Below are 26,801 nucleotides of genomic sequence, written 5' to 3'. Positions count from 1 at the left end.
CATCAGAATAAACAGATAACCTACATGACGTCATGCGGGATTATAATGAGACAATCCTGCTGAGAGATGATCTTGTGTTATGTATCTGAGGCGTCAATGTAAATAAGTTCTACTGAACACATACATACGTTAAACACGTGTAAACGTGTGTCCTAGTGTGTGCTTGTGTTGTGCTGCACCTCTGTCCATGCTGCGTCATGTCGATGGCTCTCCGTGCTGGCACTGGCGATCCTCCGTCTGTAACACTCAGCACCTCCATGGACTTTCGCTCCGGTCTCCTCTTCCCGTGCCGGTTTAACATTGGGGAGTCCACTCGCTTCCGTGGGGGGTCTACAAGCGCACACATGAGAAATTTCAAGTAGTCCCAAAAGAAAGACGATCACTGCAATGCGCAGTCAATACAGATCGCTGGTCTGGAAAGCATCAGTCGGCAGCACCATATGATCACAGATTGATCATTGCTGAGAGTGCCTGCGACAATGAAGTGATCTGCGTGGCCAGTCGAGTCTGCAGGCTTACAGTTACTTGACCGAGCTCGACCTTCACATGTCAAAGAAAAGAAAGAAAGCACATAGACATGGCGTCTTTTTTTTTCTGCTATTGTAATTTTTGGCGGATAAATCAAAGCAGCGCTCAAGTACATCGCACAGTTCAAAAAGTCAAAAGCAATTTAACCGCGATAGTTTGGGTTGATTTGGTTCTATAATCCAGGACAGGGATTTGGAGTGAACTGATGGGTTTGAGTTTAAAGTGCAGAATGTCAGGCTTCATTCCAGGATATGCAATTCCACAGCAAATGAATCATGTAGGACTTACTGTGTAATTAGACAAGTGGTTACTGCACTATTAGATTACAACACACAATAGACCTGAAAAGAAATAAGAGGCCTGGAGTTCATTCTAGTTGTTGTACTAAATAAAACCGAAAGTATTTTCAACATTAAATAGAAAAATACTGAATACAGTGATGTATAACGGCATTCGTTTTACGAATTCTTCCTATTGTCATTTATCCATAATGTGTAAAACCTGGAGGGACAAGGCTGAACTTTCAACTTCGTTCAAAAAACCACAAGATTAAATAAAATTTAAAAAATCAACAGTAGAAATCACAGCTATGGTTTAAAAGCATTTCCACATGCACAATGCAACCAAGATGCACAGAACTTGGACCAGCTGGGTGGCCATAAGAAAACCACTTGTTAGTGAGACTAATCAGAATAGACGTCATGTGGCCTGATGAGTCCAGACTCCTCTAGTTCAAGAGCGATGAGTGCGTCATGGTAAGAAGGGAAGGAGATAAAGTGATGCACTTTACAAGTCTTTGGAGGCAGTGTTATGTTCTGGGGTTGCTTCATTTGGTCAGATCTGAATGTACTAAATGTTCATGTGATAACATCTATGGAGTTCTGATGGTTCAGGCGTATTACAGAACTCAAACTGTGAAAGCCTGGTTCTGGGAGCATGAGGAATCAGTTTCACACATGAACTGTCCACCACAATGCGTGGTGTAGTTAAAGCTAAAAACAACCGAATTAAACATATTGGAAGACCAGGCCATTTATATGTCTCTTCATGTTTCCATCCAAATGCATCAGGACACAGTGGATAATACTTCACCAAAAGCAAATCCAACTATAGCGTTTTCTTTTTTTTTTGAGAAACCGACTAGACTATGCTTCACAAAAGACAGTAACTTATTTGTATGTGACGCACATAATATATGTAAGGTATATATACATACGGTCTATAATATACATTAGAAAGATGTTCCGCAGTTATGCTTTTATATTTTTGTGGTATTGTGAGGATTGCAGTCTCTTGAAAGTGAAGCGAAACCCTAGATAATTGCACCCCCTGGGGAAAGACAAGGTTCTTTACATTTCTTCTTGAAAGCTAAGGCTTGTCCTAATAAACATTGCTACATACTCAGTTATTACTATAATGCAATGTGTAGAAGTCTAGATCTTTCAAAATGCACTAAAACAAGCTATCCAACCTAAATGCGTATTTTCTTATACAGTAATGTGACATCATTCTGGTCACACTTAAAGTACGTACTGTATAATATGCTTTAATGGGAATGTCCTGCAGGTATATACCTATATCATTGCGGGGTGGAAGGTTCTGGTCTTCATGGCTTGGGTATCTCTCCTTTCGGTCCAGCAACAGGAAATAGATCATTTTCTCCTGGTTGTCACTGAAAAAAAAAATCGAAGCGAGAAATAGACCAAAACATGCTTTAACTGCTTCTGAACTGTTCACATTTACAACAGAGGACAAGACTCAAAGATATATCGGTAAAGAACATCCATTTATTTTGGACGGAGTGACCTAGAATCATATTTCCTCCTCCTTTTTGCTGATTTTAGAACCACACACCCCATTTCAAGGATGGTCTATGTGATATATGAACACTCCTCAGTCCTATAACGGCACAAAAATGGGGCATTGTCAAAAAAAAGAAGAAGAAGAAAAAAAAAGCAGGAATATAGAAACCGAGTTCCTCAGAGGAATAGATGTGAAAAGGTAAATAGTGGTACTTGAGGCTAGGGAAATAACAGTAGCACTGCTTCAATGGCCATCATAATGCAACTGCGCTTTGACAAATGACTTGTCCAAAGGACATGCTGTGTACAGTATGTGTGTGTGTGTGTGTGTGTGTGTGTCTTGGTATGTATCCATGTGTGCAAATGGGTTTATATGGGTGAGCAAAGCCACCACTTGCTCCTTTGACCCACCCTTTTTTCCATTTTTCCCCACATCTCTTTCTTTGACACTAGGGCGCAGTTCTGACTTTGATCTGAGGTTTAACGTTCTTGCGAGGTTTAATGTTAGAAACTGGCCAGGGTAAACTGTCTCCAGGTCAGTGCAGAGCCACTCACTCGTCTGACAGCAGGTCCTTCATCAGCTTGTTCTTGTCTCGGAAGCAGCCGAGCGAGTGCATGCTCTCCAGCACGTCGGGGTCGATGTCGTCGGCCGACGGCAGGCTTCGGATCGCCACCTTCCGAGGCACGGGCTGCTCAGGCTCTGGCTCGTTCTTTCCCCCGCTGACAAAAAGCAAAAATAAGGAAACAAAAATGTTAGAAAGCACCAAACACTAGTCATGGTGATTAGGTATATATGTAGTCTACGTAAATGTATGTAGGTAGGATCAGGGGTAGCTCGGGGGTCAAGGCATTGGACTACAGTTCAGAAGGTCTCAGGTTCAAATCCCTTTCAGCAAGGCCCTTAATCCTCAACTGCTCAGATGTTTAATGAAATAAAAATGTAAGTCGCTGTGAAAAAGGGCGTCTGCCAAGTGCTGTAATGTAAATGTAATGTAAATGTATGTGTGTAGATTAAAGGAGGAAGATATAATATATAAATAAACAGATACGGGAAATGTAGTATAGAATACATGATGCATATTTAGATTTTTCACCCGGTTTAAAAGAGAAAGAGCTTTTGATAAAAAGCTGTTCTGTTATCAGCTGGTGGTGCTTTTTATTTAAACTCAGAGATGATTTTGCTACCAGTGTGATTTAGGACTCCATATAACTCACTGTAACCTGGGACAGACTTATTGATATTTATCACATATTCATCCTCATTAACCACTCCGTCCTGGTCAGGGCTGTTTTTGAACCAAATCCCATCTCGGGACCAGTGAGCATGAGAAGGGATCGTACCCCAGACCCAAAAGTGAACTGGTAATTCAGCACAAAGGGCTTTTTCTTGGAGAGGGAACACAATCTGGATGGTTTGGTTCTGTATAATGGATTTTAGGCCTATCAATTTTCATTTAAATTCAACTCCTGACCCATTGGTTAATTTAGTTTGTACTGACACCAGGCTGACCCTGCCACATCTCTTACAATGCCTCACCACCCTCCTCCGTTTCTTGTGCCAGATGCCATGGCTCAGACCCAAACATGGATGAACACAAAACACAAGAGGGGTGCAGAGAAATTGTGTTTCAAAAACAAACATGGAAAAATTAATCCAGAGACAGATGCAGGCGAATATGCAAGAACAGCACAGATATGTTTGCTGAAGGGGCTTCAACATCAAGATATTCTGACATCGTGCAGCAACATGTGGAACAATGAAAAGGAGAGGTGGTGCTGCCAGGCAGGTGTGTGACAGGGAAGCTGAGGAGGGACAGAATGAGCGTGATGGGAGAGAGTGAGCAGGAGCGGGAGGACAGTATAGTTAAACCATAGTCCCTTAATGTAGTCGCACCTATTTTAACATTAACTAGTCAATGTTGTTTTGTCAGCACTATGTTGGTTTAGCCAGCGAGTTCCATAATCACATCGTTATAATAAATATTAAAACGCTTTTCATGATAAAGAGGCACAAAGACTGTACTATACAACACCTGTAGCTCTACTGTACTAAAATCCATGCCTGCATACAGTATGTATTAACTTAGAGTGAAAAATGTTTTCATTTCCAACAAAAGGCAATAAAGCTGTCCTATTTATTATTAGACCGGTGTGATGATAACTATTAGGTAATATATCATATAGAATATCACCGGTTGTACGGTGGCTCTGTATCTTGGTTGTAAACTGGTGTGGAGTTCACAGACAACATTTCAACCTACTCGTATACCTACATTTCATAAATTTGTTTAAAATAACCTATGACTACCTAGTAGACTTCTACACTTGAATATGGAGACTGGGTTTTCCACAGCCAGCTCCTAGTACAAGAGTACTGGTCCATTTGCACTGGTCCATCTTGTCCAAGTCCACTTGGACTTAGTACTTAGTAGTTTAGGGACTCGTACATGGATCATCGTGTGCTGTTGAATGGAATCTGACTGATTATAATGAGCAGACTGGGCCAGGCCAGTCCAGCCCTACTCAGACCATCAGCACACACTTTCGGCAGAATTATGGAACTTTTGTGACAGACTATAGAGTTTTAGCTCAAAATGTACTGTATGAATCCTGACTTCTATCTTTAGTAAGCACCACGCCCTAGTCAAGTTCATGGAGCCCATCCCAGACTGTAAGACACCCTGAATGGAAGGCCATTCCATCACAGGGCACCATGCACACACACTCCATCACACTTATCCACAATTGGGGCAACCTTAAAGCTACTCATTTAGGGCATTGTTTGGGTGAGATTGAAACCTCCTGAAGAACATTGAAGAAACCCAAGCAATGCAAAAGGAACCTGTGTGCCTGGTGCAGGATCGATCAAGGGCCAGTGAAGTTGTGAAGTGGCAACACTACCACTTGCGTCGTGCATAATGCCCTAAATCCAGACTTTTTCACTGATGTACGGCATTTACATAATACATTTTTTAAACAAACGTATAACTTTTGGGTGGCACGGTGTAGTGGTTAGCACTGTTGCCTTTCACCACCAGGGTGCGGGTTCGATTCCCGGTCAGGCTTGATTCCCGTCTCTGTGTGCATGGAATTTGCATGTTCTCTCCGTGCTCGATGGGATACCTCAGGGTACACTAATTTACAGTCCAAAGACCTGCAGATTAGGCTAATTGGCGTTCCTAAATTGCCCATAGTGTGAATGAGTGTGTGCCCTGTGATGGATTAGCACCCTGTCCAGGGTGTACCCTGCCTCCAGTCTCCTAGCATAGGCTCCTGGCCCCCCCGCAACAATGAACACAGGATAAAGCAGTATAGACAATAGGTTAGTGACTGAGTATAACTTCTGGATAGGTTTTTATGAAAAAAAAAAAAAAACAAAAAAAAAAACGTCCTAGATACTTGGTAATCAGCGTATATAAACATTTTAATGCATTGCAGCATTAGCTGTTACTGATCTTCAGTAGTACCTTACTCGATCTGTGTGTTGTGTGTGTGTGTAGTGTTGCCATCTGTTCTAGAAAAGGGCGCTGTGAACCAGCAGCCAAAAGCATAAGTATTCTGCTGAAACTGATAGTGACTCAGGAGTCTGTTGAGAGAAGGACCGGGTGGCCGTGTGACTGTCTTTGACCCCAGAGAGGCTCAGAGTCAGGGAGGGCCTGTCAAGCATCCATGTCTCCTCCTGCTGTGAGCGCGCACACACACACACACACACACACGCACACTTTTTCTCTTTTTCTCTCTCTCACACAGACATAACAGGATCAGGGGCATATGAGCAGACAGCTAAACCCCTTTGGACCTACAGATCTTTGTCCTTGTTGGAGATATGAAGCGGCTGTGCCACTTATCTACCACACACACACACACACACACACACAATCAAAGAGTAAGTTGTACTTACATGTACCATGTGTGCTTCTGGATCTGTTCTAACTGCAAAAGAAAAAAAAATACAAAACAAAAAGGAAAATCAGCAACAGATTTAAGTATCGGTCATTATCTGACAGTGTCAAATACAAGGAAGGAGAGGTCACGCTAATGAAGGCATCCTGATATAAAAGGGTCTGCAGGTAAAAGCGGGGGCTGAAGCGAGCACGGAGAAAAGATGAAATAAGAGTCTAATCAGGACGAAGAGAGGGGCGATCGGCGCTGGTGTGAAAAATGATCTGCAGCACAAATATGACAGCATTTGCATGGCTTCACCTAAAGGGCCAAACGCAGTATTAGTCACAAACACCATTTTTCAAAACAAGCATGTGCAATAGTGCCGTGTGTATGTGTGTGTATGTGTGTGTATGTGTGTGTATGTGTGTGTAGCAGTGGTGGCTTAAAGATTTAGATTCTGATTGGAAATCTTGTCTGAACCTTCAGTGGATGCTTGAGTAAGACCCTGTACCCTTCTCTGATCAGCTAGAAGCCGCTTTAACCTTAGAGTCAAACAATTTTATACCATCCATAAATACGAATTTTTTTCAAGGATCTGTACTAGGCAGCGACATTTAAACGGATAATATATCTCCACTTTGATTGAAATCTTATGAAATCCGATTGAAGATCGCTACATTTACATGGATGCTGATTTGCTAATTTAATTAGAATATCACCTTTTTTCACAGGTTGTCTGCTCCAAAGTGTTTCATCCGGCAAAATATAACAGAAGAATGAGAAAGATAAATATGTTTCTCTAACTTTATTTAGGTCTGGCTTCCCAACTTATCCGATAAATCCTGCCTCGATTAGATGAGATGATGCTTTACAATGTACGGTATGATCTAGTGAGTCGAACAGTGCCCCGTTTCTCAGACAGAGACCCAGTGGGTGAAAGTTCTACTGTATTGTATGTAATGAGAAAGTTGTTCATGTGTTCATTGATCAGGAAATGAAAACAAATTTCCCTTCAAGTCACCTGTTGTTACTCCCATGTGGAGCAAACATGCGCAGAAAGACTATATACTTATTCCAACAAGGGAGAAATGATCAGATCAAGTGTTTACACTGCTAATATTTACTCACTGAACAGAATGTCAATGGTTTACACTCCCCTGTTTCTTTACCCACATAAAAAATTTATTCAGATACAGGCCGGATCGGGCCAGACTGTTCCTGGTTTTACAGGATGCTGTTTTATATAATTCATTGGGTGATTATTTCCATTATTGGTGGAATATTAGGGTTCCATGTGATCTGATGCTGGGTCATCTCACACCATAGCAATTATACCAAACAGTTCTAATTTATACTAATAAAAGCATGACATATGATGGGGCATTGTGACCCAGTGGTAGGTTTCTCGCCTGCCGTGCGGAATGCCGGGTTCAATTCCCACCCAATGCCCAAACTCCAGCCACTGGATGAAGTGCCAGTCCTAACCCTAGGTTTTTTTTTTTTCCCAGAGCAGCCTTGCACCTCCAGTGTCTGGGTTCAATTCTCGGCCAGGTTTAGCTACACATCCTGTCATCAAAATATCAGGTAATGACGTGCTGACTTTATTGTCATGTCAAACATGATATGCTACTCCACATAATTCCATAATTCTGTATTAGTCTGGCTATGGTCATACATCGTGACCTAACATCAGCTACCACTTTTTTTTACTTAGGTTTCTGTGCAACAATCGATGGGCCTGGAGTACACTGGAGGTTCCACTTGCCTGGTGGGCTAGCTAATGAATTTAAGATTTATCCAGCCCTCTTGATGATAATAACGGCTTTCTCATTTGCATGCATTATGTATTTAAAAGTTACACTCGAGTATTTGCGTAATATGACCCTTAATTACTTTGCTTTTTTAATCAGATTATGTTTTCATGACAAATCATAATTACATGCGTGTGAAATATAAGGAGTCCAGTGTAGCTTTTTTTTTTTTTGGTTGCATTATTAAAGCTACCATCAGCACCATTTTAAAGCTAATTACCATGTAAATGACCCAATTACTATTACCAAACTTCATTTACATACACAAGTCAACTCAACTCTGATACGGAGGCCTTGGTGCAAATGATAAGTATGAAGGTATGATGAGCTAAAAACCTGAAATATTCCCTTTGTAGTGTTTAACATTGAATAAGAAACAGCTCACCGTAAGGCGTTTGCTAGCATCCACCTCTATCATTCCTCTTAGGAGGTTCTGGCAGTCCGGAGGAATGAAGTGTGGCATGTGAAACACTCCCAGCTTCACTTTTTCTAACAAGTTCCGTAAATTATCATCATCAAACGGCAAAGCTCCCTGCAGAAATGAGAAACAGTGAGTATGAGCAATCAAATGTAGGCCAACAGACGGTATTAAGGCATCCGCCACAGGAAAACACTGAAAAAAAAAAGATCAGAAACAACTCCGGTCATAATCATTTCTAATGATTAAAGACCCTGAGACACTGTAATGCCTCTAAACCAGTTGAACGATTTCCCAGCTTTAAATGCTGTCACTGTCACGAAACCCAGACAGTGAGGAGCGAAGAGTATGACGGAACTTAGACAACCCGAAATTCTGCTTAGCTCTTGTAAAATGGCGAAGAATTTCACAATTAGTTTAGCCTGAAACAGCTCTTGTTAAGTGAGCAGTTCATCAGTGGCACTGACACGCTACAGACGCGTGTGTTTGATGAATGGCTGCTGCGTGGCGATGCCGAGCTCATATAACTGATGATCAGAAGGCGACCTAACTACAGGGGAGAGAAGCTGTCAAACACGAGCAGATAAATAGTGTTTTAACTGACTGAGCTCGGTGGCTATGCTGAATACGCAGCTCGCAACACACCCTTACCTCCGTACTTCTGCTCAAAATACATATTTGGAAAAGTTGACCTTAGGAGAGCTAAAGGATTACAGGAAACCATCCAATCAGGCAGCCGGGTAGACTGTTTAACCTCAAATCTCAGTGGCACAAGCAGCGAGGGGGTTGAGATTCTGCCCAGATTCTATTCTATTCTATACAGATTTATTTGGGGATCATCACCATGTCAGCAGACCAATATACTGTGAGAGATCTGAATCTGTAGAGGACGGAGGAGAAGAAGAAGAAGAAGAAGAAGAAACAGTAAAGGGAAATAGGAGAGGAAAGGAAAGGAAATGAGAAAAAGAAAAACTGGCAGAAGAAGAGGGAAAGGTAAAGAAATAGGTTGTGTAGGGGAGGTTAGGGAAGAAAAGAAAAGGAAGTAAATTATTGTCTTGTGAAAGGAAAGTCCATGAAAAGAACAAAGAAACAACAGAGAAATGAAAAGGAAAAAAAAAGAAAGAATCTGACAGGGAAAAAAAGAAAGGAAAGGGAAGCAAAATGTTAGGTTGGAAAAAGAAAAAATAAATTAAAAGGAAAGGAAAAGAAAGAAAAGCAAAATTAAGAAAAGGAATGAAAGGGAAAGGAAATGAAACAGCCAGTATGCATAAAACCTCGTGAGCTTAAGTCTTTTTACGTTTCATCCTTAAATGCATAAGACTAGTCTTAGCTAACAATGCCGTGTATATTTTAAATACATCACCATTTTCATAAGCTAAGGATTTTTCTACCTTTTTATCCCTTTATTCTTATTCTTATTCTTATTATTAGGCTATTTATGGCAGCAATAATGACCACTGAAAACCACTGGTACTACTTCTCTAAAAATACCTGCGGAATTCTGGACTTCATCAACTAAACCTGCCAACATTTTTCTGATTCGACTGAATGCACTGTGTGGTGGTGTATTTCTGGTGGTATCACAGAGGCTCCATTTCATCAGAATGTCTGGACGTCTGGTCAGTCATTTAATCATTAGAAGTCGACTGGATTTTCATGGTTGTGAAATATTCAAAGCCAACGTTAAACAAGTTTGATGCAGCTCGGCTGTAGTGAGAGCCGTTTTCTCTCCCTGTGCCACTTCATACCATACGCAGCAACTGGAGGCAAAAATCAACTGAAGGCAACTTATGAAACCTGAACAGGTACCTTAACATTAAGCAATATTTTAGGTCAAGATGTTATGCATAACCAGTAAATGAAGGATATATTTTAAGGTATATTTAAAAAAATTCTAAAAAATTAAAGCATTGCTATACTTAAACCGTTTTATGCACTGGCTGAAAGAAAAGGTAAAAGAAAGAGAAGGAAAGAAAAGGTGAATTATTACAGAGTTAATAACGTCAGAGCGTGACGGAGCCAGTAGCAATCCGTAACAAAAATTGTGAAAGCGTAACTGGGCTTATTCATTCAGACCGCCTTTAGAAATTCTGCCTCATTGGAAATGCCAGAAAGTTTTGAATCATAAAGTTTTAAAACAATGAACACAACGTTATTTGCCCATAAACCAAAGTGTACATTTAGTACTTCAACAGCATTAAAACTCATATCAGTGACAACTGATAAATGAGCATGCAAAAGATTTATTTAAACTGTCAGCTAAACTAACGTGCAAAAAAAACAAAATCAGCACCATGTTCACCATCAGTGATCGATCTGATTTACCGTATCTAAATACCGTATTGAGATTATATAAACTCATTTAAGTCATTTATCTTCAGTAACCGCCTTATCCTAATTAGACGATCTGGATCCCATCCTGAGAACACGGGGTGGGGAAACACTGGAGGGGGTGCAAGAACAAAGAGTGACCAGACCAGAACTCACCACCAGTAGAGCAAAAAGAATGACCCCACAGCTCCATACATCTGCTTTCCTTCCATCATATTTCTCTCCCTGAAAACAGAGAGTAATTAGAAGCCAAGACACATAAATACCCTATATATATATACACACCATCTTCATCTCTTCTTCCATCTATCTATTCATGTATGCAAGCTGTACCAAACGTAACGCAAAAGTGGGTATGACCTTTTTTTTTTTAAACTGGCATACAGTATGTCACCCAATTGCCACATGTTGGTAGAGTAACTCTGCCTCTATACAAAGGTACTATTCCACATAGTCTCCATGAAAATCGTGGAACCCAACTCTAAATTCCTCTTTGAAGAGGATTTAAGAGTTTTATATCTACTGTATACGCACAATACATACAAAATGTTAATAGACAGCTCTGTCAGTTCACACACTCACCCGGATGACTTCAGGACAGGCGTAGTGAGGCGACCTGTTGAGTAAAGAAGAGAGCATGAGTCACGTCTCCGTAATGTCAGCTAGCAGGGCCTGATGATAGTAAAACCTCTGCAGAGCCTAACAGCGAAAGTCAAACATCTAATTCATTTATTAGGCCCTGCCGTGTTCACCGATCACCGATCTGTCTTCTACAAACCGAATCGCCTGCATTCATGGTGCCGTACGGATCAGATCACATTAACTCTACAAGAAAAAGATGCTTTCGTTAGACAGATTTCTGCCAGACCCTTTCAGGAGAAATAAGGATAATGTGCGAGATCCTGGCGAGCTGTCAAGGCTCACAATAACAAACGCACCAGCTGACATCCACAACAACTTCACACACACATAAGCAGAAGGTTATGCTAATATGAGCTTGTGCTTGCGAGTGATGTCTTATTATACAAATAGATTCAACATTAGCTACACCTAGTCAGCAATGCAATTGCAAAAAATACTTCCTTGAGATCAGAAAGAGCTCCTGCTACATGGGTAATGATGAAAGACACTAATGCGCTATGTGAAATGAATTCGTTTTACAGTGGGAGGTGGTATAATTTAATTATTACTGATGTATCCCGGGGAATTAAGTTTAAATCCAGTGTATCAGTTTATTTTAAATGAAAAAAATTCTATTGCACACATTTGTAAAAAAAAAAAAAAAAAAAAAAATTTTTTTTTTATTCTACAAATAATAAAACAACCCGAGGAGATATATATATCATATATCCAGCAGCACCTTGGTACCCCTTGGGATGAACTGGATTTGTGCATTAATTTGCCATAACATGTTATCTGATCTTCATCCTCGTCACAACAACTGACATAAACAATGTGCTTAAGCTGATTACAGCATGGGGGGTTCATTTACATTAAACATTTAGAGCGCTGGAAGAAAAAGTAAGTGAGCATGGGGAAAAATTATGTACTTCAACGAAAACTCATTGGAGTCAGGAATCCAACTTAGATGGAGATCACATCAAAGAAGACCAGTTAATTCCAAGGGGTCTATATACATTTTCTTGCTGCTGCATACAATATGTAAATATACATTATAAACGTGTAAATATTGCACCTTTGGCGGCACGGTGGCACATCTCCAGGGTCTGGGTTCGAATCCCGCCTCTTAGTATGCGTGCATGTTCTCCCCATGCTTGATGTGTTTCTTTCAGATACTCCGGTTTTCTCCCTCAGTCCAAAGACATGCAGTTTAGACTAATTAGTGTTCCCAAATTGCCCTTTGTGAGTGTGTGTGTGTGTGTGTGTGTGTGTGTGTGTGTGTGTGTGTCCAGGGCATACCCTCACCTCGTGGCCTATAACCTCCTGGGATAGGTTCCAGACCCCCCTGCACCCCTGTATCAGGATAAGCGTTATAGAAAATGAATGAAAGAATGAACTGTACCTATGAGAATTGATCATAATTACCTCAGTCATCCCACACATCATTACTAATTGAGCATATGTTCAGAACCCTTATGTGTGAATAGTAGTTAAATCTCGGGTGACAATGTACCACAGGAGAGGGTGTGATAAAGTGAAGGTATCAGTGTTTTTTTTATAATAGATTAATTATGATCTCTTACTCTTTCTCTATGCTGCTTATCCTGTACAGGGTCGTGGGAGATGTGGACTCAATTCACTGCAAGGCACAGAAGGACATGTACGTACACTCACAGGCTACGGGCAATTTGGATATGGCAATTCGCATAATCTGCATGTCTTTGGACTGTGAGAGGAAAACTGGAGCACCTGGAGGAAACCCACCAAGCACGGGGAAAACATGCAAACTCTAAGCATGCAGGCCTACTGCAGGAATTGAACCCTTGACCCTAAATATGCAAAGCCACCGTGGTAACCACTACACCACCAAGTCTGAATAACATTCCATATAATACATTCTCCAAACCTGCAACATAGTCCAATACAGCAAACTTTATAATAAACAACAATTAATGTATTCTATGGACAGAATAGTGACGTTAGTGTAGTGATTTTATCAGTGTTAGAACTGGTGCATTAATACAGAATTCAATTCTACTGCAGATATTACAGAGGTTTTAAATGTGAAGAATTTTTTTCTCTAACTTTGAAATGCTCTCCATAACTTGTTCTGTGTCTGTTCTGTTGTATAACCCAGTCATATTGCCATTTATATGTTGCCCTTACAAATACCTTTAAAAAAAAAAAACAGGCTTGGAATGACATGGCATTTGTCGAACGTAACAATCACAATCTGGTTAAGCACTTTCGTATTAAATAAGGATGGAAATATTAGAGAAGCAAAACTTTCCCCCATATTCCTGTCAGATACGAGAAGGAAATTAAGATAAACAGAAGGACATTATGAGATTGAACAGGGTTTTTAGAGGGAAAGCCTGTAGGGCAGAGTGTCGATGCATTAATCCTTCCCCAGCTATTCGCTAGAGCTCACTTCTTCTTTCATTTACATGGCAGCAAACAACAACAACGCCAGGCAAAAGTTTGGAGTTAACCGATTTGTCACTTCTTAGGGTCAGAAACGTGTGGTTTTATAATGAGATTAGCATTAGAACTAACTGGTAGTTAGTTACAGGAGCCTCTCACCCTGTTTACAAATGGGTGTTTTAGTGTGTTTTGAGAGCGTGGATTAGATTTGAATATATTGTGATCTATATTGTAATACGTGTCAACTATTGTATAAGGAAGACAAAGATCTTGGAGAAAGCACATACTGATCGGTACCCTCTCCATCAGGTGTCTGGATTTTTGTGCAATAAGAAATAACTAGCATTGGGAGAAACTGACGTAAAAAATAAAACTAATTCCAATTTGAATTATTCTCTCATTATAGCAGCTTTATATTTACATGTATTTACCAAGCCCCACTGACGGCGAGATTCAAACCCAGATCCTCAATTGGCAAGGTCCCAGCAGTATTGTTCAGGAGAATGAGATGTCAAAATATATATAAATATTGCTGAGTGGGTGAAACATCTCTTGCATGTTTAGGTACATGTTCTGCAGCACAGATCCTTAATTAACCATTAGTTAAACGTGATTAATTTTATGTAAGGCCCCAAAGACAGGCAGTGCCTACTGTAAACTGAAGCCATCATAAACACAGATAGCGCAGATTTTATTAATACCGCGATTGTTTTTTTTTCTGTTTTTCTCAACATGTGGTGTTGATCCAAACACATCAAATCCCTCAAGTATCACCATCTCAGTTTCCTGAACCATAATGTAATGACATAATACGGCAGGGACTTGACAGCATTCCATTTTTATGGATTGCAAAGGTGACAATGAATATTTGCGCTTATAATCAAGACAATATTATCACTTGCAATTCTAGATTTAAAGACAAATGATGAGAGCTTTCAGACGATCCACCTGGATGAGATCAGAGGGATAATGGGTATGGAATAAGAATAAGAACTGATGACTTTTAGGATGACATCAGCCATACTCCACTTAACTTATTAGGCGTGATGTCAGCCGTTTCTACAGCGCTATAATTGGTTCACAATATGTAATAATAATGTACCACAAATAGAAGAGCTCAGTAGGGCAAGTGTAAGGATGTATTTTTAACTCCATGCATGTTAGATTATGCAAATGCTGAGTCGTTCTGATTGCCTTGCTGTGCGGCGGTGCCTGAAAAACAGGAGGAGAGTCTTCCTGTTTTTATTTTTACAATTATCTCCAAGCTGGCCATATGTGATACATTAACATGAGAGCTTCATGATTTACAGGCACATTTCTAGTTTAACAGAATCAGAATAACTGCTGTTCAGTAATGCACTTTGGTATTATAGACCACACAGTGTGTCTTCTTAAACTTAGAACCAGAAAAGCAGCAATATTAATGTCTGTTTGAATAAAATTCGCTGTATGTGTACAGTAATGCATTGTTGGTGAGATAAAGTGTGCTGCCATGACTCATTGTGCTATTCACTGAGTTCATATATATATATATATATATATATATATATATATATATATATATATATAAACACACTCATTTGCAGAGTTGGGTATAACGCGTTACTGTAATCTGATTGCTTTTTCTGATAACGCAGTTAAGTAACGCGTTACATTTTAAATGCATGTAATTTAATTGCACTTACCAATGTCAATAACATACTACGTAGGGAGCCTACGGAGTGAGCGAGGAGCGACAACAATTTGAGGCACGTCTATCACAGGTGCATACTTTGATGTTTTCAAAGTAACTTGAAAGTAACATAATTAGTCAGTATTAGTCTAAATACTTTTTACATGTAATAATCAGTAATGTATTTAAATTACAATTTTACAGTAGTAATTAGTAATTTGTAGTAGATTACTTTTTTTTTTTTTTGCAAATTACCCAACACTGATCATTTGTTTAATAACATTATACAACAGTTAGTTCTGACCAAGTAATCTGATTGGATGAAAAACATTCCATGAGTGCTGATATAGAGAATAACAGCACTGGGCCTTTTAACTGTATGTACAGTATGTCCCCACGTCACATGTTTTACAATCGTTAATTACACAAACTGTCTGTCCTCAGCATGGGGGGAAAGTAGGCCAGTACGGTCCACAGAAAAAGGAGAGAGCATCTGCCTGCCAAAACCAACACTCAAAACCAGTCATGAAAGCACTTCCAGCAGGACAACACATCTGATAATGTCTTCTTAAACAACACTTTGTCTCCGTAGTAATTGCTTCTAAGTTGTTCCAAATTGCCTCTGTGTTGTTCTGTTCACGGCTAACACGAGCTACAAAGCTAACTAGCTTTTAACACAAGCTTTTAAACACTTCCCCTGCTTGTTATGTGATTTGCAATCGAAATTCTTATTTTTAATTACTTTTTTACAATTTACGGACAATGTACAGAGGATTGAGATCATTTCTGTGCTGGAAAGTGTCATCCAAGAACGCTTGGAAATAAACTGTTGTACCTGCTGTGAATCATCATTTTCTAAGGAATCTTTGAAATTCTGTGATTATTACAGGTCTTTCAACACCCTACTCATTATACCAGTACACCTCCAATCTATCTACCAGTTTCTCACATCTGGAGGATTCATTTTCAAATACACACACAGATATAGAATTTCTTGAATACATAAATCATTGGATTTAAAACCACTGCTTGTACTTTAGTGTAAATAAAAAGTACATTTCTAGTTTAACAGAATCAGAATAACTGCTGTTTAGTAATGCACTTTGATATTATAGACCACACAGTGTGTCTTCTTAAACTTAGGACCAGAAAAGCAGCAATATTAATGTCTGTTTAAATAAATTTGCTGTATGTGTAATGCATTGTTGGTGGGATAAAGTGTGCAGCCATGACTCACTTGTGCTATTTACTGAGTTCATTAATATAGTCATTTGCAGAGTTGGGTATAACGCGTTACTGTAATCTAATTGCTTTTCCTGATAATGCAGTAACGTAACGCATTACATTTTAAATGCATGTAATTTGATTACACTTACCAATGTCAATAACATTACGTTACTAGCGTTACAAATGTACAGTCGCGGCCAAAAGTTTTGAGAATGACACAAATATTACTGCTTTTAGATCTTTGTTTCAGTTGTTTCTGTGATGTACTGAAATATAATTACAAGCACTTCATACGTTTCAAAGGCTTTTATCGACAATTACATGACATTTATGCAAAGAGTCTTTTTCAGGACCTCTGGGCATGCTCTCAATCAACTTCTGGGCCAAATCCTGACTGATAGCAACCCATTCTTTCATAATCACTCCTTGGAGTTATGAGCAGAATTAGTGGGTTTTTGTTTGTCAACCCACCTCTTGAGGATTGACCACAAGTTCTCAATGGGATTAAGATCTGGGGAGTTTCCAGGCCATGGACCCAAAATTTCAACGTTTTGGTCCCCGAGCCACTTAGTTATCACTTTTGCCTTATGGCACGGTGCTCCATCGTGCTGGAAAATGCATTGTTCTTCACCAAACTGTTGTTGGATTGTTGGAAGAAGTTGCTGTTGGAGGATGTTTTGGTACCATTCTTTATTCATGGCTGTGTTTTTGGGCAAAATTGTGAGTGAGCCCACTTCCTTGGATGAGAAGCAACACCACACATGAATGGTCTCAGGATTCTTTACTGTTGGCATGACACAGTAAAGACAAGCCTTTTTCCAGATGCCCCAAACAATCAGAAAGAGGCTTCATCAGAGAATCACTTTGCCCCAGTCCTCAGCAGTCCATTCACCATACTTTCTGCAGAAGATCAATTTGTCCCTGATGTTTTTTTTTGGAGAGAAGTGGCTTCTTTGCTGCCCTTCTTTACACCAGGCCATCTTCCAAAAGTCTTCGCCTCACTGTGCATGCAGATTCGCTCACACCTGCCTGCTGCCATTCCTGAGCAAGCTCTGCACTTGTGGCACTCTGATCCCACAGCTGAATCCTCTTTAGGAGACGATCCTGGCGCTTGCTGGACCTTCTTGGACGCCCTGAAGCCTTCTTAACAAGAAGTGAACCTCTTTCCTTGAAGTTCTTGATGATCCTATAAATTGTTAATTTAGGTGTAATCTTAGTCGCCACAATATCCTTGTCCGTGAAGCCATTTTTATGCAATGCAATGAGGGCTGTACGCGTTTCTTTGCAGGTCACCATGGTTAACAATGGAAGAACAATGATTTCAAGCATCACCCTCCTTTTAACATGTCAAGTCTGCCAATCTAACCCAATCAGCCTGACATAAGGATCTCCAGCCTTGTGCTCGTCAACATTCTCACCTGAGTTAACAAGACGATTACTGAAATGATATCAGCAGGTCCTTTAATGACATCAATGAAATGCAGTGGAAAGATTTTTTTGGGATTAAGTTAATTTTCATGGCAAAGAAGGACTATGCAATTCATCTGATTACTCTTCATAACATTCTGGAGTATATGTCTTTTTTTTATTTTTGTATTTTTTTTTTATAACAAATCATTATATTTAAAAGTTTACTTTTGCTTCCAAGAGAATACGGCTCCACCCACTCCCCACCAGACCTCCGGGCAGGTAATAAGAGAGCTGGCAATCTGTTCATTTCAGTATATTGTGAGAGAGGAAGATTAATGACTGAGAGAGTTTCTTCAAGTGTCATTGATCAAACATGCATTTTTTGAGCACTCTCCAGACATTAACGGAGAAAAACAACAACGGACGTGCTCACCAATGAGACTGACATATTGTAAATAAGACTGCAGCATATGTCAAGCAGATAGACTACCTTAAGTACACAATCGATAAGATTATCCATAATTGATTGCTGGCAGTCACAGGACAAATGCTAGTCACTTCCGAGTGCTATTTAGTACGCAGTGTTACTCACCCGCAACTTGTTTCCAGGAGGCTGTCTCCCACCTGCAGCGACGCCATGCCGAAGTCTGCTATCCTGATGTTGTTCTTCTCGTCCAGCAACAGGTTCTCAGGCTTCAGGTCCCGATGGCTAGGAAGTGAAGGGGGAAAAAAACAACAGTGGCTGTCAGAGACTGCTGGATATAGGACACACGACTAGGAATCTTTCCTGCCACTGGCTATTGAGAGTCACAATGCCATCTTTCTCAACATGCTTGCCCCAAGCTTCTCGATATAAACTAGAACGTTCATTCATTCGTCTTCTAAACCGCTTATGCTGTGTTCAGGGTCACTGGGGGACTGGAGTCTATCCCAGGGCACAAGGTGGGACACACCCTTTGACAGGGTGCCAATCCATCACAGGGAGCACACACACTACAGGCACGCCAATTAGATTAATCTGCATAGCATATCCCATAAAGCACGGGGAGAGGATGAAAACTCTGCGCACACAGACCCGAGGCGGGAATCGAACTTTCGACCCAGGAGGTGGTACCTTGCCACATAAACAAGAACAGTATATTTCAAATAAATGTAGACCTTATACAACTTGCAGTTTGGATTATTTTGCTCTGGCTGATTTTACACCATGTATTTGTGTAGCGTGTGCATGTTTGGGTTTTACTATATGTGTATGAAGGTAACGGCCAAAATATGGTGTTGGTGCTAAAAAGTGTCTCATCTACAGTAGGTAAAAAAAGTGATTTTTTATATAGGATCATATAACACCATTTTTTATATTACTAGATTCTTCTTATATCCTGAACCTAGTTTTGCCAAATACAATCTCTCTTCATGCCGTTTTACTATATGTAGTGACCGTAGCTATCTTTCAGTGATCTTAATTGTCATTCAGATGAAACTTGGCCAATTTAGATTTCACATGAAAAGACATAAACCTGAGAAGGTGTACTATTCTAAAATGCAAAATTGTTAAGATGCTGCAGCATGAATTTGACAAGGTTACGGACACTACAGATTTTTTTTTTGCTTTTTAAGCTTTTACCAAAAACCAATTAAAGCAACAATTTCTAGACGTTTACACCAATTTTAGTATCAATACTAATAAATATGAATAATTAGCATTTTAAATTGTTATTTTTTGAAGTGAAACAGTATAATGCTGAAAAATGGCCATTTTTTGGGGCACATATAAAATGGCTGAAGTTAGCAAGTTTTTATATTGGTCACTTCTATGTTGCATAAAGTACATAAGTAACTTCTTTGAACCTGTACAATCAATAAAACATATAATCTAACGGCATAATCACTGGTTCATACAATGTGCACGTTCTTCACTCATGCCCTTGTCATCCACATCACACTCAAAATTGTATTGTTTAACGATTGCAACTAAATGTCAGTTGCACGTATAGTTTAGCTCAAATGTGAAAGAGATTGTATTTGAAAATCTCTGCTGGATTTCTAGGTATCTTGATGTCTCATTTATATCACTCCTGTCTCAGCCCATATGGAAAGCAGGCTGTTTGCATACAATTGAATCGTCCTGATGATATATCGGGCTTATATGCCAAGTGTCATGCTGAGTACACACGTACATACACTAGAAGTGGGTGATGTGGCCAGAAATTTATATCACATATCCGTATCTGTGTAGCAGTATGATTTTATCATCCTCTGAAGGATCATATTTATTTTTGCTCCCTGTTATAATCACGTATCCCACCAAGTTATTCCACCTTCTTCTTAATTAAGGTCTTTCATTATTGCTTTTCCGCTCAGCTCGCTCCCTTCCATTTCTCCTGTTTTTGACCCTGAACCTGACCCCGCACCTGCTGAAAAATCCACCCTACCAGCTGCCAGAACACTGAACTGGTCAAACTGCTAACCTGTCTTTTAAAGCCGGTAACTTTAGGTAAATGAAAAAAGAGTGTCTCTTAAAAACTTAGGCAAGTTACACTATATGGACCGAGATACATACTGTATGTTCCCATATGTGGCTATTTCAAAACCATTGACATTAACACGGAGCTGATTCCTCCCCTGCGGTCATAATAATAATCGGAAGGCTTTGGCACGTGAAGATTTGTTTTCAGTTCAGGCACAAAATCTGTGAAGGCACAGTCTGTGTTCCAGGGTCATGCGAGGATTGGAGCCTTTCCCAGGCCGCTAGAGACATGAGGAGGGGGGACATCCTGGATAGGGTGCCAATACATCACAGGGCACACAAGCACAAACACTTACTCACACACTATGGGCAACCTGGAAATGCATACCTTTTGACTGTGCGAGGAACCCGGAGCACCCAAGAAAGTCAGAGAGCATGCACACAGACCCAAGGTGGGAATCAAACCCTCAACTCTGGAGGTGCGAGGCCAGACAGAGCTCTTGTGTAATACACGATAAACAATAGACCTTGTGATACTGCTATAGGATGGTTTAGGGAAGGTCAGATTGGGGTCAGGTGTCCAAATAATTCTGGTCATATCTTGAAAAAGTGAGGGAATTTGGAAAGAATTAAATATAAGCATTTTTTTTTTTAAATAGGACCAAATGTTATTTTTAGCTGTTGACATACTTATCCTATAGTGTAACATTCACGTAAAAAAAAAACTTTGAATTGTGGGAAATGTAGTATCAGAGATAAGTTGGTATACGGCATGAAAACATTATGATAATAGTTTGAAGAAGACAAAAGGTGACATAGCTGCTAGTAAGCGACTCCAGACTGCTTTTTTCTCTCGGGCATTGGTTGTCCGGCTGGCGTGGCAGGGAGAGATGACAGATGCCTGCTGTTCTGGTGCCTGATGTTAAAAGAGCAGATGACCACAGACAGGCCAGACGAGCCACTCTACATAATAATGCTTCCCTCCAGCCTCCCACTTTACTCCTGGCTTCCTGTTAATGCAGTCGAAATCTCAGTAGCACCCGCGAGAGCGTGTAGTGGCACTGCTCACACATGGAGTTGAACGACAATGCCAGTGTCGGCGCCGGTGCCAACATGTCCATGGATCACCTGCTTTGAGTTCAGGTAATGACAAAGAACTCGAAGCAATTAAATAATGACATAAATGAACAAGCAAATTAATTACAGCAAACAGCAGGATTCTTCGACGAGGCACCATTTAACACTAACGCTGACATTAATTGGACTAATAACAGCTGCATGCTTAATTAATTACCCGAACCAAAGCATCCATAATGTCTATCGGTGGGAAAAAGAAATAAGCAATATAATGTGACCTAACCTCATCCTGTGCATGCTGCCATTGATGTCTGGACTTTTATCACTCCACTAGGTTGATAATCAAACCTCACTAAAGCTTCAGCTAAATATCTCTATCCTCTGCCTGGAATCATTAAAAGCAGCAGTTGGGAAAATATACATACTGCGAATAATCTGCCGTTCCAACAGTTTGGCTGCTATCAGATACTGTCAGGTGTAATGGAAGGGTTCGGCCCCGGTATGTCTCTCTTTTTGATAGGATTTCGGTATGCAGTGCCTAATTCCGCGCTCATATGCAATCTTAAGATGTCCTGCATGATTACCAAGTTCCTGTGCATCAGAATGTGCTTTTATATCTTATCTAGCTTTAAAACTGTCCCACGGCAGCAAATGGCTTCAGCGCAGGTGACTTTGTCCGGGTCATAAATATTTATGACTTCCACTGTTAATACGGTAAGCATCTGTTTAACACCATCAGCCCTCTTTCGGTTATTTACTCCTCCTATTTAATGAGCACTTCACGGTGAGCAACAGCGTTCACCGGAGTCAGAAGTAGCTGAAATGAAGTGCTTTTGCTGACATTAAACAAAACAAAAGGCCTACCTCCTCTCATGCTCTCTCATCACCCCCTCAATTTTCCCTCATTTTCCTCTCCAGGACTTGAGGGTCTATTGACCCAATTACAGCTTGAACAAACCTTCCAAAATACGCCATTATTCTAACGCAGGGAAACAACAGCTAGTGCGCAGGACAGGACATTAGTTGGGGGTAATGGTGTGCTACTCCTATTCACAGCAGTGTAATTATGATAAAGGTTGCTTTTTCATCTTCTTGTTTCCTTGTTTTTGCACTTAGCTGCCGCTTTTTTATGTTCCCTGCATCTCTTGTATCTAAATGAAGCAAATCTCTGTAGTTTGTTTTCTGCTTCTGAATCATACGCCTTTTTTTTTTTCTTTTCATTTTAATGTCACATTCATGATCAAAGGCAAAGTTCTAAAGTTTCATTTTTTGTTAGAAAAAAAAAACATCCATAAAAAAAGGAAATTTCTAAAAATGATGCTTTCATGTTAAACTTGAATAAATGCGCTCATCACTCAACTGGTTACATCGGTGTGGAATCTGTTGCTAAGCAAAGACGTAAATGTCGTCATTACATTACATTAAACATTCACGTTTGCAGTCCTCCTCCGAGTTACGCATTTTCCTCTTACACGCCTTTCCTTCTTATGGTTGAAATATTATATTGATTTTTTATTTTTTTTTGTACTCAAAATAATTTTTCATGTTTTTGGAAACAAACTTCATTTAGACTCGGTGCTATCTTTGCAGTTTGGGTTGCCAAGAGGATCATCTACAAAGCTGTTTCACGGCCCATTCAGCGTCGGAGCGAGTGGGTGGAGAGTGAGTCACAGGCTGGATCCTGAAGAGTCGGATCCAGCCTGCTGCAATCTGCACTCTGGTGCTTGTTTGCCACAAATCGTTCAATGTGACGCACACTCTTTATCTCGCCCCCACATGTGCCATAGGACCCCAATCACTGACTATCCACGTGAGAGAGCCATGTCTTATCAGCCCTCAAGCAGCTATAATTACTACATAAGTAGGGGCTGTGGTTGCACATGCTCATATAGTAGCTCATTGATCATTTCCTGTGAGTTGAATGGCTGGAAATGGGTGGGAAAAGGAGGAGAAGCTGCTCTCATTGAGCGAACCAGATGAGTCTCACCTGCAGCAATCGATACGAGCACATCTCTATTTCACTGGCGAGAATAACCAGGCTGTCTTCTCTGCTCAGAGGAATCCTCAAATACTTTCACTTCTTTCATCATTCAGCTCAGAAGCTCTCACTGTAGAGAATCTATCCCTGTCTACTTTTGCACTCTATCGCACTTGTTCCAGGTAGCTAAGAAGCCCAAGATGACACCAGGTATCTGTGTACTTGCATCATTTGACATTATTCAGGTTAAACTCCGGACTGCAAGGACATAGAAGCTCTTTTATTGTATATCAACCTTCCTGTCATTTTCTCTGATTTCCTAGTTGTGATATTTATGGAAATGAAATATGGCAAGATGCAAACTCATGAGTACCTAATGCAGTGCATAGTCCTTAGATTTATTTATCTGTTTACACCTGTAAGACGAGTCCAGATAGAATGCAGTCATTTCTCCCTCCGTTTCTGTCTTTCTATAACTGCTGGGAATAGCCGGTCGTCATGTGTAACTATCCACCATGTGGCCTGTATTAACACGTCCAACCGTTTTAACGCCAACGCTGACCCATCCATCATAGTAACACTACAGTACCATAGCAGCATAGATGATTCTCACAAATACTCCAAGTCTAAAAAGTGTCTTTTCATTACAAAAAAAAAAGCCGTGAATGTTGTATTTGTTCCTCCTGTGCTCGTCCTTGTGCGATGTGATATCAGGAACAACCAACATCACTAACATCAGCTGGAAAGATATTAGCTCACACCAGGATTCGTCTTAAGCTAAAAGCTGAAAGGATTGCACAAGTGAATAGCACGAAAACTTTTAACAAGTCATTTGACTTAAAGACAGAAGTGGTGAAAGCGAGAGGACGAGCCTATGATGTCTGTCTTTGTATTGGAATAAAAAGAGGTGTATGTGTGTATAAACCTACAGTAATAAGCAGGATAAGTTTTAAGTCGAAAATGATGGTGAATACTGGATAAGAAAGACAAGTGTGTATTTATGAGGTTATCCAATCATCCAACCATGTGCCACAATGAACATCGCGAGTGTCATCACTGTGGCTTGTTTGCTGGTGCAAGATGAGCTGGTTTAAAACGTGCTCAGTGGAAATTGCACAGACTGGTCCCGAGCTCCCAAGAAGGAGAAGAAGAACTCATATAATCACTCTTAAAAGTGGTGAACAAAAAAACATCTCAAAACACACAAGACACAGAACGATTTTGAGGTGGATGATCTCCAACAGTAAAACCAGGTTCCTCTCCAGGCAGCCAGGAACAGGACGACTCTGAGGCCATCACGTGCACAATGACGTGCAAATGAAAACACTAGTAACAATTTTCAAGTATATGACTTGTTTTTCTTTTAAGACCGGTCTTGCCTACATTTCTGCTTGACCATGAGGACTATTTGTACGTAAATGCACCATCCTACTGTTTCCACTCTTTGTTTTAGATCAAACAAAAATTGAGATGTATTCTATAATATATATTCTATTCCCTGAACATTTATGTGTGCACATGAAAAAGAACATTGAAAGCTATTTTGCTGTTTGTTTATTAGTCACTGTATGGCTGACTGTACCTAAAGATTGAAGAGAATTTGGTAAAAGAGCTTTAATGTCTGTAGCTGCTTATAGATGAAACTATTTACGAAATGAGTTACAATTACAGTACCTGTTCTCTCTGGGAAGATTTATAGCGCAACATAAGTTAACTGTCATCTTCAGGGTATCTGTTATATGCTTTTAACGCTTCATATTTTTAGGGTGTTTTTTATTGTATGCTCCATGGGATGTTGTAAGTGTGATTTATTATTTATTGATTCTTTTTTAACAGAGAAGAAGTAGAATGTTTTATGTCTAAAACTTTGTTTCTGTCAGCCTTGACCACTCTTGAATTTTATGAACGACACAAATATTAATTTCCACATAGTCTGCTGCTTCAGTGTTTTTAGATCTTTTTGTCAGATGTTACTGTTATATTGAAATATACAAACATTTCATATGTGGCAAAGACTTTTATAGACAATTACATTAAGTTTAATGTAAAGAGTCGATATTTGCAATGTAGATCCTTCTTTTTCTAGACCTCTGGAGTTCGCCCTGGTATGCGGTCAATCAACCTCTGGGCCACATCCTGACTGCTGGCAACCTGTGCTTGCTTAATCAATGTTTGGAGTTTGTGGGGTTTTTTTTGTCCACCCATCTCTTGAGGATTAACCACACGTTCTTAATGGGATTGAGGTCCGGGAAGTTTCTTGGCCATGGAGCCGAAATATTTTTTATTTATCATGGCAAGGTGCTCCATCATGCTGGAAAAGGTATTGTTCATCACCAAACTACTCTTAGATGGCTGGGAGAATTTGCTCTCGGAGGATTTTTTTGTACCATTCTCTACTCATGGCTGTGTTCTTAGGCAAAACTGTAAATGAGCCCATTGTCTTGGATGAGAAGCAACCCCACACATGAATGGTCTCAGGATGCTTTGCTGTTGGCATGAACCAGGACTGATGGTAGCGCTCACCTTTTCTTCTCCTGACAAGCTTTTTCCCAATTAAAAATCTATTTTATACAGTACGTCAGTCTTAAAACCTTTGTCTACAGAATGAGACCAAATTTTTCTTGTTCTGATCTTACAGAATTTTAAAGTTTCTACAGCCATATAATCTATTTTAAAAAATAATTTGAAAAGTTGAATTGGCATGACGCCTCTGTTACTAATATTCATTAGCTCTTAGAATCAGACAACAAAAAAAACTTAGCATACTCTCTTTCTATATTGTTCTAACATAAGTAACAATCTGTGCTTCTGCCTCTCCATAGCTGAAGGCCACAGCATGTGAGGTGACTCACAAATAAAAGGCATATTCACATTATAAACCACATTCCTCAATGCCAATGTCAGTTAGATTTGTGTCATGATTACAAGTGACTTTGATCTCTAACGTGGACGCCATCTAAAACGTCTTGCCATCTAAAACGTCACTCATTGGGACGTCAGTACATCTTTGAGTTAAAACATATCATGGGTTTCAGTTCATTTCCAACAATGGATGCGATTTTGTCAAAAATATGCTTGGGGTTTTGTGCTGGGTGATGGCAAGCAGTTAGTTGGTTTGTGTTTAGTGCAGTCCAGACGTAGGAAGAAAGC

At 40.0% G+C, this 26,801-nt stretch overlaps 1 protein-coding gene across 7 annotated transcripts in view; it reads right to left on the bottom strand.

The window, feature by feature from the left end:
• brsk2a (BR serine/threonine kinase 2a) overlaps window positions 1-26,801 on the bottom strand; it is a 215,609-nt gene that overhangs the window by 24,692 nt on the left and 164,116 nt on the right. For all 7 annotated transcript variants that reach the window (XM_053490582.1, XM_053490583.1, XM_053490586.1 and 4 more), the window contains exons 5-12: window positions 18,722-18,838; window positions 11,358-11,391; window positions 10,932-11,000; window positions 8,412-8,558; window positions 6,232-6,263; window positions 2,886-3,050; window positions 2,103-2,200; window positions 180-330 (exon numbers count right to left, since the gene is read on the bottom strand). In XM_053490582.1, the coding sequence (XP_053346557.1) occupies window positions 180-330; window positions 2,103-2,200; window positions 2,886-3,050; window positions 6,232-6,263; window positions 8,412-8,558; window positions 10,932-11,000; window positions 11,358-11,391; window positions 18,722-18,838 (813 nt within the window). The remainder of the gene's footprint in view (window positions 1-179; window positions 331-2,102; window positions 2,201-2,885; window positions 3,051-6,231; window positions 6,264-8,411; window positions 8,559-10,931; window positions 11,001-11,357; window positions 11,392-18,721; window positions 18,839-26,801) is intronic.

The sequence above is a fragment of the Clarias gariepinus genome, chromosome 2 (assembly GCF_024256425.1).
Source record: "Clarias gariepinus isolate MV-2021 ecotype Netherlands chromosome 2, CGAR_prim_01v2, whole genome shotgun sequence".
NCBI lineage: Eukaryota > Metazoa > Chordata > Actinopteri > Siluriformes > Clariidae > Clarias > Clarias gariepinus.
The sequence above is the reverse complement of the archived record's forward strand: the minus strand, read 5'-3'. Positions and strand labels throughout refer to the sequence as shown.